The 17,677-nt window shown below is 35.0% G+C and overlaps 1 protein-coding gene across 2 annotated transcripts in view; it reads left to right on the top strand.

Moving 5' to 3' along the window:
• Nucleotides 1-16,444, top strand: part of LOC110461771 (secretin receptor-like) — a 46,764-nt gene extending 30,320 nt beyond the window's left edge. The window contains exons 2-14 of one of the 2 annotated variants that reach the window (XM_021515414.1): nt 848-952; nt 1,532-1,631; nt 1,935-2,045; nt 4,150-4,268; nt 4,607-4,701; nt 5,809-5,977; nt 7,495-7,651; nt 8,171-8,231; nt 8,592-8,661; nt 9,938-10,023; nt 13,826-13,964; nt 14,594-14,635; nt 15,279-16,444. In XM_021515414.1, coding sequence (XP_021371089.1) covers nt 854-952; nt 1,532-1,631; nt 1,935-2,045; nt 4,150-4,268; nt 4,607-4,701; nt 5,809-5,977; nt 7,495-7,651; nt 8,171-8,231; nt 8,592-8,661; nt 9,938-10,023; nt 13,826-13,964; nt 14,594-14,635; nt 15,279-15,677 — 1,647 coding nt within the window. In that variant the 5' untranslated portion in view covers nt 848-853 and the 3' untranslated portion in view covers nt 15,678-16,444. Of the gene's footprint in view, nt 1-847; nt 953-1,531; nt 1,632-1,934; nt 2,046-4,149; nt 4,269-4,606; nt 4,702-5,808; nt 5,978-7,494; nt 7,652-8,170; nt 8,232-8,591; nt 8,662-9,937; nt 10,030-13,825; nt 13,965-14,593; nt 14,636-15,278 lie in introns of both variants that reach the window. The other variant, XM_021515413.1, reaches the window with a different exon arrangement.
• Nucleotides 16,445-17,677: the final 1,233 nt, after the last annotated feature.

Raw genomic sequence — 17,677 nt, 5'->3', positions numbered from 1 at the left:
GGTGTTTACTACTGTCTCCAGTTTAGTTATAAAGGGCGCAGGTACATGTGTCAGCGATACTGTTTTAACGAAGGAGTTTCAGGTTTAAAGAACAATTCGTACACTATTCTTATATTCACAAACAAAAGTAATTAGAAATTGTATGGACTAGTACAAAATTCGATTATGTCAAGGTAAATATACAAGCAACTGGTCAAAGAGATTGTGGGAGTCCACTTGATATTCACAAATCAAACCAAAGATTTGCCTGACTCTGTCCAGACTTCTACTGGATAACGTCATTCAATAGGCAGCCGATTCTCTGTAGATCAAGTTTCCTATTAAAACAATAATAACAATTTCGGAAGATTAAATATTTATTTTGCGATCCAGTAGATATATTAACATAACACTTGACGTACTCGTAATAACACAAAGAAAGCTTCTGTTTACTTAAGTATATTTACATGACATTGGATCCGTCTGACACAAAGACATGCTTTCTAAGTACAAGCGAAACCTGTTACTGTTTATATATAAGCTTTAGAGGAAAGTGTTATCATTGTTACCGACAACGATTTACTTGTATAAAGCTGAAACAACTTCAGGAACAGTGAATACCTTTTATTAAAAAAAACAGTGATAGTGTTTGATGTAGGAAAATGATCAGTTTAAATATGTTTGGTTCTGGCAGTTATTGTCTCGAACTTTAAAATATGACAACAAAAACAATAAGTCAACAGGTGTAGACGTTACACGTATCTGACCACTGTTACGAGGGACGAGTATTTATACTATTCGCAAGCGCACTTGTGTACTACTTCTGTGTTATCTAACTTTACCGTTCTATTTCGTTTGTCTGTTTCAGATGTAAATGATGGGTGTGACACACGTTTGCACTTATAAACATATGCGGTTGTTGTGTATGTCTTGGCTCGTCTCATGTGTCGCATTCGGTACCAGCGGGAGCGGGGTATGTATTACAATGTCTCATCATCATCATCATCATAATGAGCGGAGTATGTATTACAATGACTCATCATCATCATCATCATCATCATCATCATCGGGGTATGTTTTACAATGTCTCATCATCATCATCATCATCATCATCATGAGCGGGGTATGTATTACAATGTTTGATCATCATCATCATCATCATCATCATCATCAGCGTGGTATGTATTACAATGTCTCATCATCATCATCATCATCATCATCATCATCATGAGCGGGGTATGTATTACAATGTTTGATCATCATCATCATCATCGGGGTATGTACTATACATTCCGATAATCATCATCAACATCATCATCATCATCATCATCATCATCATCGGGGTATGTATTATAAATTCCGATAATCATCATCCACATCATCCTTCATCTATAACTGAAATGAGAGAGTAAGTGTTACGTGAAATACAGAGTGACTCGAGACATTGACAGTTTTGTGTATTTGCTGATTTTCTTAGTTTCCCTTAAATTTCAATAATCAGCACACTACACGATTTAAGAGACATTCAACCTCTATGATTTATATGTTTTAGACGGTGGTAACCATTTCCCTGGACGAGCAGAACCGGCTCATAATGCAGGCCGAGCTGACTTGTCTTAACAACAGCATGAATACGCCAAAACCAGAAAATGGTAAGAAAACACAATGATCAGAGGTCATGTTTATGTAAAACAGTATACCTTAATACGGGTTTAAGTGCCGACATTTTCCTTTCTAAGCAATATTATAATCGTCTCAAAAAAGCAAGTAGCACTCAAATATATTCCGAAGAGTTATTTTGTGGACATATTCAAGTAAGGTGTTATGAAAAAAGTTTATTTTCATATGAATAGAAACGTATTTCCGGCTAAAAGAATGGTGACAATAGTAATATGCTAGGAACATGCTTTTATATTTTTCTTTTTAAACTGAAACTGGTTATTCCTTTTACCTAGGTTCATACTGCAGCGTTGCCTGGGATACCATTTCCTGCTGGCCGTACACGCGGGGTGGTGAAACAGTGCGTCAACCCTGCCCGAGTTATGTTAATCTATTCGACAGTGCCGGTATGTACAAGTCAGGCGTCACGTTATCCAATTCACAGGATAGAAAATGTACAGTGTGTAAGATGTATCCGTATTCTTTCCTGTATGTTATGTGTCATTCTTGCATTGCCCTCGACATTATTTGTTCTATATCGAGTTGTAATTAAAATAAGTTTCGGGTGTGCTTTAAGTAAGGAGATTGTTTGGTGAATCTTTTTTACATTATTTGTCTCAGTCACTGTTTTTTCTGGTTTCATTCTTTTTGCTTGGCTAAAATTAAGCTTTAAAAGATATGTGTTTTCGGTGTGATGATTCCAGTGGCTATTAAGTAGAAGCATTTCTATCTGAGAAAATTATCCATTTCTCTACTAATTTGTTCCAACCTTTACCGTCTACCGGTACGTTAAATAACATAATGTATATGCTAATGAAGATTTAGTGCCGTGACATTTCCAGAGGTGAAAGACTTCCTCTTCTTGGTGTGCACGATATATTGCTAGCCTTTGTACCACAGTTACAAAAAGGTTCTTGACCAGTACAATATTTTGCTCGTTTCCCGTACTGTTTTAACTTATGAACGGAACTTTTATGGACGCTTTACAGAAATCTAAGTAAATAGACTATTGTATACTGTTGCTTGCTGTGCCAAATTTTTATTGTTGTACATTACAGTCATTTACGTTGAAAATATTTTTTCTGGATCGAAATCATACTGTGCAAGTATATATGTGTAAATTGCGTCTATATGTTTTGGCATTTATTGTTTGGTTTCTTCGTTAAAATAGTCACATATGTTTACAAAAGGTAAAACCCATTGTTCTGTATTTCACTGATATTCACTCTATTAGTTTTTATTGCCGACCTTATTTTAATTGGTAACACGAAATTGATGAAAATACTTAATATACTTAATATTAACTATGTGCTGGTTGATCTTGATGGTGTCATTAGGATCTAATCTCTAACCACTTGAAAGCTAAATAGGTTGTTAAAACTTCAGTTTGGTGTCATTTGCCAATGTAGCATAACTGCTCTATGTGCGAGTGGGCCACCATCCGACAGTTAGTACATGTCCCTGGCAAATGATGTAGTGTGATACAGGATCACAGCTGGTACCTTCATGACTACTATCATTTTTTTTCTCCCCTTTTCCTTTGTTGTTCCTGGTTTTGATTCCCTGGTACCTTCATGACTATTTTTATTTTATTTTTTTCCCTTCCCTCTTCCTGTCTTGTTCCTGGTTTTGGTGCTCTATTTTCACAAATCATAGTAGGTAACATTCACACATATCTTTGTTGATCCTCATGCCAGCAGTGCTTTCCATTGTAGTTGTCGCTAGTACAAAACAAAGGTTTTTGATTTTTGGCTGGTTCTGTCTTACGCATACTGAAATATGCTTTATTAATAGATCTTGTACGGTCAATACATCTATTAACTTTCTGACTTCCACGGCGTTTTGTGTCGATTTCCTGATTCAATACTCTAGTGTACATTAAAGCTTTTTTAAATGGAAACGTATTCCTGTAATTGCCTTTTCAAATTCATGGAGTGTATGTTCAATGTACTAGCATGCTTTACATTTGAATAAGTCACTTGCGATTTGTCCACCTCCGAGGCATCCTCGATATCCAGGGGTTACGCTCACCTTCGTTCTCTACACCCATGGAATATGCCATAGCAAAATTGAAAGCACGAAGATAGCTGTTTTATTTGTATCAGGTTAAAAAAAACTGACCAATCGCAAGGTTGAAACTTGTCTTTTGAAGATTACAAAGGAGAGACGCCCGACTTCAAAGCCTGTCTTTTTTTACCGTTACGTGACGGCGAGATTCTTTTGATGTACATCAAAGAATCGAACTAATCTTCTTGTTTCCTCAACAAGGTGGCGTACACAGAACCTTCAATTTTGCTATGACATTTTCCAGGGGTGCAGAGAGCGAAAGTGAACGTAACCTCTTGATATCGAGGATGCCTCCGAGGAGACAACAGTTCCTGAGATGAAATGGAACACTATTGGCTGGTTAAAACCTAATGTGGTAACATAACCAGTTCGTAGTGTCTTCGATGAAAAAAAGTGCTCGTGAAACCCTAATCAAATTATTTGAAACCTGATCTTTCTTTACAGAGTTAGCCTCTCGGACGTGTACAGAGTCAGGCACGTGGTATATACATCCTGTCCACAACACCACGTGGTCTGACTACTCAAAGTGTATTCACAGGAACGGCGGACATCCTCTCATAGCTGTGAGTATCAGTCCCCTCATAGCTGTGAGTAATAAGAGTACGGATCGGGGATTGAGGAAAAAACATATAAGCTGTTATCCATTTCATAGTGTAAGAGGCAACTAATGAGGGAACTCCCTGCAGAAATGTGATTTGCTTTCGTGTCCTTTACTTTGGAACACAAAAGCGACGAAAACAGATCTGCTGCACTCATTGAAATCTTTGAAATATGTTTTTGTTTTCTATATTCTAACAATCTGTTTTATGCTATGCATATACTTTCACTCAATCTCTATGAAAACCATGCACCATATACAAAAAAATATACAAATGTGTTTACGTTTGGTGCTTCATTGTAGGAACATATGCATCGCATCACCATGATGTACACGATAGGGTACGGATCCTCACTGGTGTCTCTGGTGATGGCTGTGGCGATCATGCTTTACTTTCGGTACGTACATGGTATACATAGTAGACTTAATGAATGTTAGTGACGTAGACATAAGATTGAAAAAAATAAAATTGTACGGTAGCGTAAGATATGATGCAGGTTGTGTGCACGCTAGCAGAAGATTTATAAGCGGCGTAGCGTAAGCTTAATTAGATTTAGGCAAACAATATATTCAAACTTTATGTTTCAATTAAACCTGTACTGATCAATGTAGCATGTGTAAGTATATCATCAGTCAAAAGCTATACTGGAGCGTGTGCAAGTCTACACATAATCCATGTCTTGAAAAAAATAGTCCGTCATGCATGCTGAAAATCTCCATTGACAAAAATAATGTATAAAAATGTTTTAGGTTGTCAAAATTGTTTATTTCTATTTATGCTCTAACAAATGTCTCAATTGAAACGGGTAAATACATGCTAAAATGTGCGAAACTGGACGTAAATGTTTTCACACTTGCGGCGGTAATCTGGCTAACTTCATGAGCAAGTGGAACAGACAGAAACTGGGAGTTAAATTAATGGAAGTTCCCTCGGCGAATGAATGATGCCGCTCATGCTTAATTTACAAATACTGTGAAAAAGTCAGTTGTAGTATTGAATAGCGGGGATGGTGTTAGACTATGCATGTCAACACGAGGGAAATAGTTTAAAAGATATGATTCTCATTTTGTTTTTAAAGTGTTATAATAATTTGGCACACAGGTATTTGTTGTTGGACTGTGTCTCCCGTTAAGTATGGTTGATATCGTTTGATGTTTGTTCAATTTAAAATGATATGGTCTTGGTCATGTCCGAGGTAACTTAAAAACAACTATGTTGTCTCCTTTTTAGGTTTAAATTTCATATTTGTACGTGCCGTCAGGAAAATATTCGTCCGTAGATGGATTTTGTACAACGAACGAAAAATGTCCATGTACATATCAAAACGTTCTGTGTGTAGCCGTAATGCATGTTTCATGCTAGATAATTTGACAAATTGTCTGAAACTAAGTGCAAAGAAACTTACATTGTTAATTAGATTCTTTTGTCCCATATAATTGTCATTAGAAATTTACAGAAACATTAATTATGATAAAATGAAGACGAATATTACATGACCTTTCAGAAAGCTACGGTGCCCCAGAAATACCATCCACGTTAATATGTTCGTGTCGTTCATGCTGAGGGCGGCCATATCCTTCATGAAGGAGAACATGCTGGTGGAAGGGGTGGGATTCCGAGCTGACGTCACAACCACGCACACTGGCGCAATCCAGTTCATACCTGAGGGGACGGTAAGGGTCACAACGACCATTGAACATAATGGCATTGTCAACTTCATTGCAGACATATCTTATGCTTAGGCCATTCATTATCCCGAACAGATGAATTCCCTTTTCGCTGGTAAAAATGATAAATCCGCCTGTACCAAACAAGAAAAAGACATGTTACATATGTCTTTATCTGGAATCGACACCATTGCATAAAAGATTTGCATCATTACTTTATGCAGTGAAACTGTATCAGAACAGGATTGTGTCAGCAACCACATTTGAGTCCGATACATAAAGCGGTATTGATGATGGCGCGGAACATTGCTTTGCCATTCCAATTACTTTCACGGTAGAAAATTATGGTTTAAACAAAATTAAATGAATTCTGTGTAAACAGAGAAAGAACTATTAACTGTCAACATTGAAGACATCACTTGAAAAAGCCTCCTTGCTAAAATCCTGATGTCGGATTGAAATTTCTCTGTATTCGTCACATAGGAGTAACATATTCTTTTGTCGTCGTATTTCCCTTGGGATGATCATCTCACGTTTCTAGGCTCAGGTGTTGTATAACTACTGCAAAAGTTACATCACCATAGAAAAGTTTTATAGTAGGGCTGATTTTTTTTTAATTTTGAATGTAAGCAAATGAGAGTTTTCTGTGTTAAGAGTCTTTTTCCGTTGAATCAATATCGAATTTTGAAAATTTCCGTTACAATTCTTCGATGAAGTGAAGAATCGACAGTAGATATTAAACCTTAGAAATCACCTTGTTACTCTATAAAATGTATTGCGAGATATATTGCATACATATTATATCTTTTAAAAATGTTTGGTAAGAGTCCCCATACAGATATACTTTAACGCGATGATACATTTAACTTAATGGCGATTTAAATTAGAGCTCATGATGCCATCGTCTTGCACTATTTTAAAAGAGCCTGTTTTAGGCTATTATTTATTGGTTTTATAATTATTTTTTCAAAACTCATTACCAGAGTACAAGACAGACTAAGACGGAACATTCATTCAAAGATATTCCCTAGTTAACCTAAAAGGAATATCATTTAAGTTTCTACTTATTTTTATGATACTAAATCTGTTTATATGGATTGGGTTGCATCTTTTTAACATTCATGATGGCATGCATCACTGTCCCGTTCAAATATTTGTCCGAGATGCGCCACCATGGAATTTAAACTCAAGATAACAAAGGGAGATCTATTCTAACTCTCTGGGTGTTTTAATTCTAACAAGTTTCAATATCTTTGAGTGTTCACAATATGTCTATGACGTGAAACGGTATTGGGTCACATGCCAAACCGTATTGGTATTCTCTATGTTCTCCAGTGTTCTCTTACACGAAAGCATCCATAACGCTGTACCTTTCGTTGTTATGAATTAAATAAAACTAAATACATTTTACCCACGTGTTTGATATNTTTTTTTTTTTTTTTTTTTTTTTTTTTTTTTTTTTTTTTTTACAAGGAAAAAACGTACATTCATGCTAACCTGATTATTGCTGTTTTTTTAAAAAGCACTGGCAGTGTAAACTGTTCTTCACGGTGTTCCACTACCTGCTCGGCACCAACTACATGTGGATATTTGTTGAAGGCATGTATCTCCACACCCTCATATCAGTCAACGTGTTCTCAGAGCGGAGCAGCATCGTCTGGTTCGTTTTATTCGGATGGGGTGAGTACTACTCATTTTCGCCAGTTTATATATTTGCGGTTTGATTTGAATTTTCACAACATTAACAAAGTCACATTATGAACAATACTGTGCATGTACCTTTAAAAAACATATTTTTGTAGAAATATTTTCAATCTTCGATCGACTTCTTTCCTCTATAACTACGAAATATAGTTGATTTTCACACGCATTTAATTTTCATACACGAGAAGATGTTTAAACACAAGTTGATTTTCATACATCAGCGAATTTCTTACACAAGTTCATTTTTACATTAACATTTGATTTTCAGACGCTAGACTATGTATATAAACATGCTACATTAACAAATCAAACTTACTAAGAGAAATTACAAATCAGGCATTGTTATATCATGTTCATGCCCGTTCTTCGTCTAAGAAACCATACAATCATAATTATAATACTTACTGTGATTTTGAGATATGTACACATTGTAAAAGGAAGTGCTTACGCGTACGTATGTACAGTCCGTAAGATAGTGGCGTTTTGTGATTGCAGTATCACCTGTCCTGTTCGTGGTACCTTGGGTTATCGTACGATCTACATCAGAGGATTTACTGTAAGTTTTTAGTATCATAAAATGTAGCACACACGTTTTGATCAGTGTAGCAAATGCATAGTTGGATATTATATCTAAAAGACATTGTTCCATTTCCTCTGCGTTGATTTAAGCCCGACTGGTAGACAACCTTGGATAACTTGTTTACTGTTACACATGACGGGGAAATCCTGGTACTTAGCGAACCAACCGTGACATCTAAACTATATAAGCGGGAACATTTGCTGGAATATTTCTATTTAAGAAATGAAAATAAACGATCGAGATATGAAATTAGTCTTGTTTGTTAAGTAGTTTGTTGTAGAGATGTCATTATTGTCATTCATTATTTGGAAACTTTTTCTCTATTATAATTCTTAGGTGCTGGAATACCAATCCTACTGCCGGATATTTCTGGATAATGAGGGGTCCAATCGTGGCATCTGTCGTTGTAAGTAACGTATGGCGTTAACAAAGGTGGTATTTTCTTTATTACTATAGAAAATTGTAATCTAACATCAATTGTATTATCCGAAGCGTGCAATCCTTAATTACTCATATAATTTTGTCACATGCTAACTAGGATGAAATTGAGACGTCATTTGTATATGACAATATTAAAATCATGCTATCAGTTGCGAAATTACGACGTCTTGTTATCATAACATGTCTTTTTGAATTAATGTCAGTATTTCTATCTTAAATGCTTATAAATGTACATATCAATGTAAACAGATATGGTAACTTAGGCGAAATCACGTCGTCTTTTTTCATAACAGTATTAACAGTTAAGAATGGTGTAAATACGACGTCGTTTTCACATGATATTATCAATTTTTACTTAAAAAGAACTATGTTTTGCGGGGGTTGGGGGTGGGACTCAAAATCACAATATACAATGAGTACATACTTCTCCATCATAAAGGACTATAAAGAGTTAACATCTCGTAAAAGTATCTTAACGAGCTTTAGCGAAATACCTTAATGTTACACCCTTGCCTTGGAATCTATGACATCATTCTGTGTTACCTGTTACGTCACATGGCTGCTATTAGACATGTAACACAACAAATTGTGTTTACCTACACTACATCGATGCAAATCATCCTGATCAGTTGTATGGCTACTAATGTAATAATCAATAGTCGGTCAACTTTTGTAAAGGAGAATTGAATAAAAGAGTTACTTCCCCTATGTAGCAAACTTATAAGTAGTAATCAGCGTTTTACATAAAGATGATAGACTTATCGTAAAATTTCCGGTTTGTAAAGTTAACCTAGCACATGAGCAGTCTCATTGGATAAACATCATATGTAGCGAATATAGTGTAAAGAATTTTTTTTATTATTTTTGCTATTTGAAACGATTCATTGCGTTGTTAAAATCGATTATTTACGTCGGTTTTTTTATTTATTTATTTTTTACGATAAAAAAGGGTGGTTTGCTATGCAGATTGTTATCCCGGAACTGGAATCAATTCGCTGACACGGAATACATGAAATGTACGCTAAAACTTGCTGTATTCAAACCGTATCTATATATATATGTGAATATATATTTTGGATATTTATACCTAGATTTTCCTTCTCCCGACCTTAAGTACTTGTAAGGATTCGTAAATAGATAAATATGTTGGGCCGTTTTGTATTGACTTTAGTTCTAGTTGTTATCTTATGTGTTTAACCAATGTCAGTATTAGATAAGATCTTTCTTTTGTCAACTTTCAGATAAACTTCGTCATCTTCCTTAATACTATACGAATACTGTTCACCAAGCTAAAAGCATTCAACACCTTTGAGGCGAGACAATTCAGGTACAAGTAGGTATCCTTATTAATCTACTAATGGACTTTAAATTGTAACATTTTTATAAATATTGTTACAAACTTGTATGACCTTTGTATATTTTAATATGCTCTTGTTTTCAAAAAATGTCATTGATATCCTTAATCTCAATTGTTGCATTCATATATTCCGTCTTTGCGTATTGCAGAGTTATCTTCTCTTGGAGCAGGTATTGATTGTTACGTCATTGGTTGGTGTGAGAAAATTACGTCGTTTTCTCAAAAATTGATGACGTTACACTCACAAACAAGTGACGTAACAATCAATACTGCTCCCAAGGGAAGATAACTCTGCAATACGCAAAGACGGAATATACAAATAAAGGAAACACACTCGTGTATATGTATATGTATATCTAAATCTTGTCCGTGTAACCCCTGTATATGTCTGTTGTCATACACCTCGATAGTCCCAACCGGTAGTTTATATAACCCTATAATTAGTTCTGACACCAGACTGTCGATAGTTGAAACCTCATGTACAGTATGTACATGTATAGCCCAGATAGGTAATGATATACCAGCATGACCCAGTGTAATTGCCATGTCTTATATATTATTTTTACTGATAAATGTAGATGTAATCTATATGTGCATGCTAGTACTCTACCGAATGTGGATATCCTGTGGATAGCATAATTGACGGTAGAATAGGCTATATATATATTGTATAATCTACACTGTTCCTGCCACTTTACTTCTGAATATAATAATTGTCGTCTCTAAATCGTAATATTCCACGAAAGATAGTTGATTATCATGTTTCTATAACTCCTGTCGGTTCATGTATAATTTGTCAAACAACACACGTTTTTACATTACAGAGTATCTTTTAAGATGTGAAAAGTATCGTTCGATTTACATGATAATCGATTACCTTGAGTTCATGTTCCTGTTTATAACCTTATAGTATGCCTGAAATGCCAATTTATACCACGCCAATTAAGTTTCGCGAAAAGTAGGAAGCATTAAAAAAATCACAACAAACAAATATTACATAGTATAGCGTCGCAAGGACTTGGAACGTTGCACATGTTGTTGGGTTAAAGTTAACAAATGAAAACGCTGTCAGCATGTAACCAACATGTGGATAGCCTGCCTTGTTTACTAACACCTAATCTGAGTGATGCATTTACAGTTTCAAAATATGGAGTTTATATCTGTCTATACTAATCTGATACAAAGACCTCCTTAATTATTTGAACAAAATGATACAATTTTATATTAAAAACCGAAACCTCTTCTTTAAATTCTGTGGCAGCAACCAGCTGTCAATATTCTACAATTTCATCTAATGGCGGCGACACAAACAGTGCTTTAAACGGGACGTCGATTTTACATTGGATTTCTCCTATTATGACTTTCAAGATTGTTTCGAGTGTTGTAAAACTGTATCACATGAAGTAAATGTACTAAAAGTTTGGCGGATATTTCTTGTTTCCATCACCCAACAACTTCCCTATCTGAAAAATAGAGCACAGACAGGTTCCTAATATATTTCTCATGATAACGACCATTGCACATTGAACACATAGCATGACCCCTGACCCCTGACAGACACGTGTGACGTACTAATATATGTCATTGAATTGCAGGTGACTCACTTACAGATTTCTAAGTATAACGTAGTTTGTATGATGCACATATTCTTTTTAGTTCATGTTGTCTCTCGTAATATTAGTTACAGTGTTTCTTTTACTAATTTCATGCGTTGCCTCTTTTAGAATAAATACAATATAAAATTAGCATAAAGTTAAGATGAATATACGGACCACTAATGTTAGAAATTATAAAGTGATCAAATAATGTGTGTTAATTATTGTAAGCTTTTTTACAACTGTGTTGATTACGTTACATTATTGAACCTAATTTGAACTATAATTAGCATAGTATATTGTCATATATATGCAACAGAAATGTCTATCAATACACATTGTTATGTTACGAAAGCTATTGCAACTTTCTCATGTTCTTGTTTTTTATGCTTTTTTATCTTTTCTGATACAGTTAATCTATTTGATGCTGTTAATCCATTTGATGCTGTTAATCTATTTGATGCTGTTTGCTGCTGTTTTATTGCTGTCATATTCAGAGAATGTTCAGTTCTTACTTTCCTGCACACGTTTTATTGTTTAGTGTCATTTCTCTGAACATTTTCTTTCGATGATTTTAATGCCAGCAACACATTTGCTTACCTGGATACACATTGTAGTATAAGGTGATGGTATTAGTTGCGCACCACATGTAATATGTCTTCTAAAGAAGATATGCTGCTGCCAACATTATTAGAAAGTTGGATACTTATCTAGATTTTAGAAGGTATTTTGTAAACAAAACTAGCAATTCACAAAGATTTCATCATAAAATATTTATATAAATTACAGGTATGAACCAAGGTATTTTAAAGTTAATATATCTGCTAAATGCGTTAGAACCATTCGTCGTATTATCACATCAAAAACAACTTTTGATCGATATTCTTGGCATGAATTAAACTTTGTTTCAAGTTCTATCAGGTGAACAAGACGTTGTGTCCAATGGACCCCGGTTAAAAAAATAACTTGAAATTTATCTCCTGGAATTTAAATTCAAAGGGTTGTCTCCCTTGCACTGCTGTCGTTTTCTATATATCTCTCAAAATACCCCAAAAAATGTTTTTATAAAATTTACTGATAATGTTGAAAATTAAACACCATAATTATGTCAATATAATTGTTGTTATATATTGATGATGGATCCTTTTGACAGGAACTCTTTTATTTGTCAGTTATTATTGAGCAATTATATTTAGCAAAGAGGTATCCCGTCTTTGCGTATTGCAGAGTTATCTTCTTTTGGGAGCAGGTATTGATTGTTACGTCACTTGTTTGTGAGAGTAACGTCATCAATTTTTGAGAAAACGACGAAATTTTCTCACACAAACCAGTGACGTAACAATCAATTCCTGCTCCCAAGAGAAGATAACTCTGCAATACGCAAAGACGGAATACACACACAAAAAAAAAAAAGGTAAAATTTTACCACTTTTTCAAATGATAAGTACAGACAAAGGTCGAGGCACGCTCTATTTGTACGCGGGGATACTTATGGTTAAGTTATACTATGACTCATACTTCATCTGCGCAATGAAATCAAACTATATGACGCTTTATGAACGTTTTCTTAAAACTGCTTTAATTATGTTTTTGATATTGTTGAACATTAAAATAATCTATTTTGCTGTGCTGAAGCTTGCTCTGCTTCTTTTAGTACAAGTTAAGCATATTTATATCTATAGAGTACTAAAGCTAGTCTCTATCATCTATAGCATACGTGAAGCCAGTTTTATCATCTAAAGTACAGGTATCGCCTAGAGTACATCTAACGTTAGTTGCATCATCTAGCGTACACGTGAATACCGTTTCTATCATCTAGCGTACACGTGAATACCGTCTCTATCATCTAGCGTACACGTGAATATCGTTTCTATCATCTAGAGTAAAAGTAAATGTAGTTTCTGTTACCTACGCTAAAAGTAAAAATGTAGTTTCTGTTACACAGCTCACAAGTATTGCTAGTTCCAGTGGAGAGGGGAAACAATTTGACACTATATACATTATATACAGGGCAATCCATCGATCATGCTATACATTTCTGATTCAATTACAGCACTCAGTATTCGAATTCATTTCTCAATTTCCATGTTTGTACTTATATTTCAAAAAGTGGTATGATTTAATTTTGCTTTCATCATCATGCATGTTTGGTAACATAGTTTGATATTGACCTTCAGGAAACTGGCGAAGTCGACCTTGGTGCTGATCCCTCTGTTCGGCGTCCATTACATTATATTCGTGGGACTTCCGGAAGATGTCAGTGAGATGGCAGAACTCGTCAAATTGTATTTTGAGATGTTTTTTAACTCTTTCCAGGCAAGTCAATCTTAAATCTACACTGCTTACTGAGTTTATAATCGGACGATATTAGTATAATCTTCTTTTGTCATTGCGCAACAAGTCCTTCATGGAACTTATCCTATTCCGTCTTTTCGTATTGCAGAGTTATCTGCTCTTGATAACAGGTGTTGATTGTTACGTCATTTGTTTGTGAGAGTAACGTCATCAGTTTTTGAGAAAACGACGTAATTGTCTAACACAAACTTATGACGTAACAATCAATACCTGCTCACAAGAGCAGATAACTCTGCAATACGAAAGGACGGATACAATCATTAGCAAAAGGTAATTCATAAAGACAACTTAAGGAATATTCAAAGAAATGTCTGCATTCGATTGTTATGAGTTATCATGGAGAAGAAACTTAAAATAAAAACAGAAAAAAATACACAATCCTTTCTGAACTATTTTCAGACTGTATCTCTAAACACAGCTTTGACAGTAGCTACACAATAATACATTCTAATGAAGAATGATTCATCAAGCTAGATACATGTAATAACGTCAACCATCACTGATAAAAATGGCGATTTATTGTAGTATGTAAACATCATAGGTTATTTATATTTTAACCTGTAAGACATGTCGATGATTTTGTTCCACAGGGTTTATTTGTGACTATGCTGTTTTGCTTCTTAAACGGAGAGGTAACATATGCATTTATATATTTTGGACACTGTATTATAATTTTTTTAATTCTAAAAAATCAAACTGTTCTGTATGTGTAGCTTTTTAAGGGACTTGTCAATCACAAAGTTGAAAAATATTTATTACATTGACACTTTTATGAAATATCTTTTAAGTCATTTCAACAGAAAATTATAAATTGTGATTCAACAAAACGTTAATTAATCAATTATTTAAAAAAAAACAGGTATCGAATTCAGGACCCATTTATTACAACTCCTGTAATTTAAATGTTGCTATCGAGTAATTCTTACAACAAAGTTAGAGATGAATACTCTGACAGGGGAAGTAACCAGAAAATACTCTTTTTTGTTATCTATGAAGAAGGGAGTTTTTTCCATATAGCTATAACAGTTGTAGATTTACTCTTTCATTCAAAATGTTTTTAAACGTCTCTATTAAGCTGACTGAAGTATGATAGTTAAATATATTGACATTCCTTTAAGAACGGCCTACATTTCCAGTTTTGTCTAAGTACTTCATTAAAATTTAAATTAGAAAATATATTTTCCACTTAAATACCGCGTCAATTATCGTTCAAATTCCAATGAAAGGAAACAGGTGTTGATGTTTTAAGTAGTACGTGTCCATTTGTTATTTCAGGTTCAATCGGAAATTCGGAAGAAGTGGAGAAGATACAGACTTTCTCATACAGGGGGTGAGAGTATAAACCGGAAGTCAAATACAATAACATCGTTTATGTCTCGTACACGGCGAGAGTCGGCTGTATCGAACTCAAATTCTGGTGAATCGAAGGAATCCCACCAACATCTCAACGGCCATAGTCACAAAGACAGAAATAGCAACCAGAAAGTGTGCAGCAAAGTTTCACAATGTCTGCTTAATAACGGCCACAATGGGGACATAAGTAGAATCTCACATTCCGAATTCGACGAGGACGAACCAATGGTTACGTTCAGTACATCTAGTAGTGATCACTGCCAACATCAGGAACAAGACACTTTATTTGACCTTCAAGGGCAGTGCGTACATAAATGCTAAAGTACGGAAAACAGCGTAGAGGAAAGACCAAAGAATGAAGCATGAATTAAAAGAGAGAAAGATAGAAAGGAAAACGGAGAAACTGAGAGAGAGAATATACGGGTATTTTTTTTGCTTGGATAATGTGTTCAATATGTTTGATATCTAGCGTTTGTGTAAAAATCCTTGTCAAACGTCATGATAAAGATAGATATTGTTATCTCTTGTTTGATATAAATTATTCTAGACAGGTGTTTGACACCTAGAAATTGATCTGAAGATATGTGTGACTCTGGGGTTCAACTTAATTTGTTTTGCGATTATCGGTTATAATGCGTAATGGTTGATAACATTATACATGTGCGTGAGTAATGCTCTTCGGCAAATAGGTCAATGACTGACCTCGTAACAGAGTACATATATTGGGCCATGTGGCACAGAATTTGTAGCGCGGAACTTCATAGGGCCGCTGTGTAGTTATGCATACGCCGCATAAACATTTAATTATGCTAGCTCATCATTTTTTGGCAAAGTTTGTGTACTTTTGTTATAAATGATCTTCATATATAAGGATAAAAAAGTGGTAGAATTTGATTGACAGAACTTTAATGTACTTTGTGTTAAGAAAAAAAGTAACATCTTTTATCTCTTCCTCTTAGAAATTTAATGTGGAGATGTTTTAATCTGAGGGAAATTATTTTGATAATGATTTTTTGACTAATTTTGCGACAATTTGATTAAGTTTAACTCAACTCCTTGGGGAGCATACAGCCGGTGCTGCCATTTCGGCGCTCATAGCTAGCATTCAACAATTCTAGCACTGCCAAACCACGTACTCATTTACAGCAGAGTAGGCTGCAACAAGCGGAGTAAAGTATCTTGTTCAACGATACAACAGAGTGCCGTGCCGTGACTCGAACCCGCAACCCTTCGATCACGAGCCCGGTGTCCTACCACTAGAGTACCGTGCCTCCTTCAAACTTTTTTCAAAAACAAATCTCTCTGATAAAGTGTTTTTGGTTTAACCTGTGATACGAATGAACGTGTTTTCATAAACAACGATTTTTTCGCTCACTTTATTATGTTATTTATGTTAAAAGTTTTTATTCGTTTTTGTCCAGCAATGTGCATGATCTTTGGTTACAATTTCATATAAAAATTGATAAAAACAGGCCTTTTATTGTAAATATGACATCGTTCAGTCTACAGAGCACGACAATTATATGTAGGACCGAGCGTGTTGAATAGCGTTCTTTGACAAACGTCCGTAACGTGTTAGCGTCCCTAGAAATAGTTTCGATAAAAAGGAGGGAAATCGTGTACATTTTATTTGATATTTGTGATATTTATTGTAAAACTGTTTAATACACAAAATATTTAATGTTCATAATTTTGTTTGTACAATATTGTTCTAATTTATTTTAGCAGAATGTGGAGGGAAAGAGAAAGACGTTGTGTTGGTGGAGTAGGAGAGGGAAAGAGAACGGCGTTGTGTTGGTGGAGTAGGGGAGGGAAAAAGAACGGCGTTGTGTTAGTGGAGTATGGTAGGGAAAGAGAACGGCGTTGTGCTGGCAGTATAGTGTGTGAGAGGGAAGTTGATGGGATTTGTGAGGGCAAAGTGTGGAGTGTGGAAGGGGAAATGAAGTGGGAATTAGGGGAGGGGAAGTAAAAGCGGTGGTATGGGTGAATAAACATTCAAAACTTGTGTGTGTCCAATCTACAATATGTTGCGGGTAGGAACCATGAATGCCAACATCAGATTACACGTACATTTTAATATTACATCTCTCACAAAACTCAGATTTGCAAAAAATAATAAGAATTATACATGGAGATGACAATTTCACTCTTGGCTACTAAGGATATCTTAAGAAGGTTGTTAAGGTTGTTTTAAATATATCTACCGTAATTAATTTAGGTTGTTTTATTCCTTCGTTTGACCTATGACTTCACTCATATATGTAGTTAAGCGTTCCTCTATTAGTTAAAGGGATGTTACAGATGTGCGTGATGCATGCTGT

Source organism: Mizuhopecten yessoensis, unplaced genomic scaffold (genome assembly GCF_002113885.1).
Source record: "Mizuhopecten yessoensis strain PY_sf001 unplaced genomic scaffold, ASM211388v2 scaffold10661, whole genome shotgun sequence".
Classification (NCBI taxonomy): domain Eukaryota; kingdom Metazoa; phylum Mollusca; class Bivalvia; order Pectinida; family Pectinidae; genus Mizuhopecten; species Mizuhopecten yessoensis.
The sequence above is the reverse complement of the archived record's forward strand: the minus strand, read 5'-3'. Positions and strand labels throughout refer to the sequence as shown.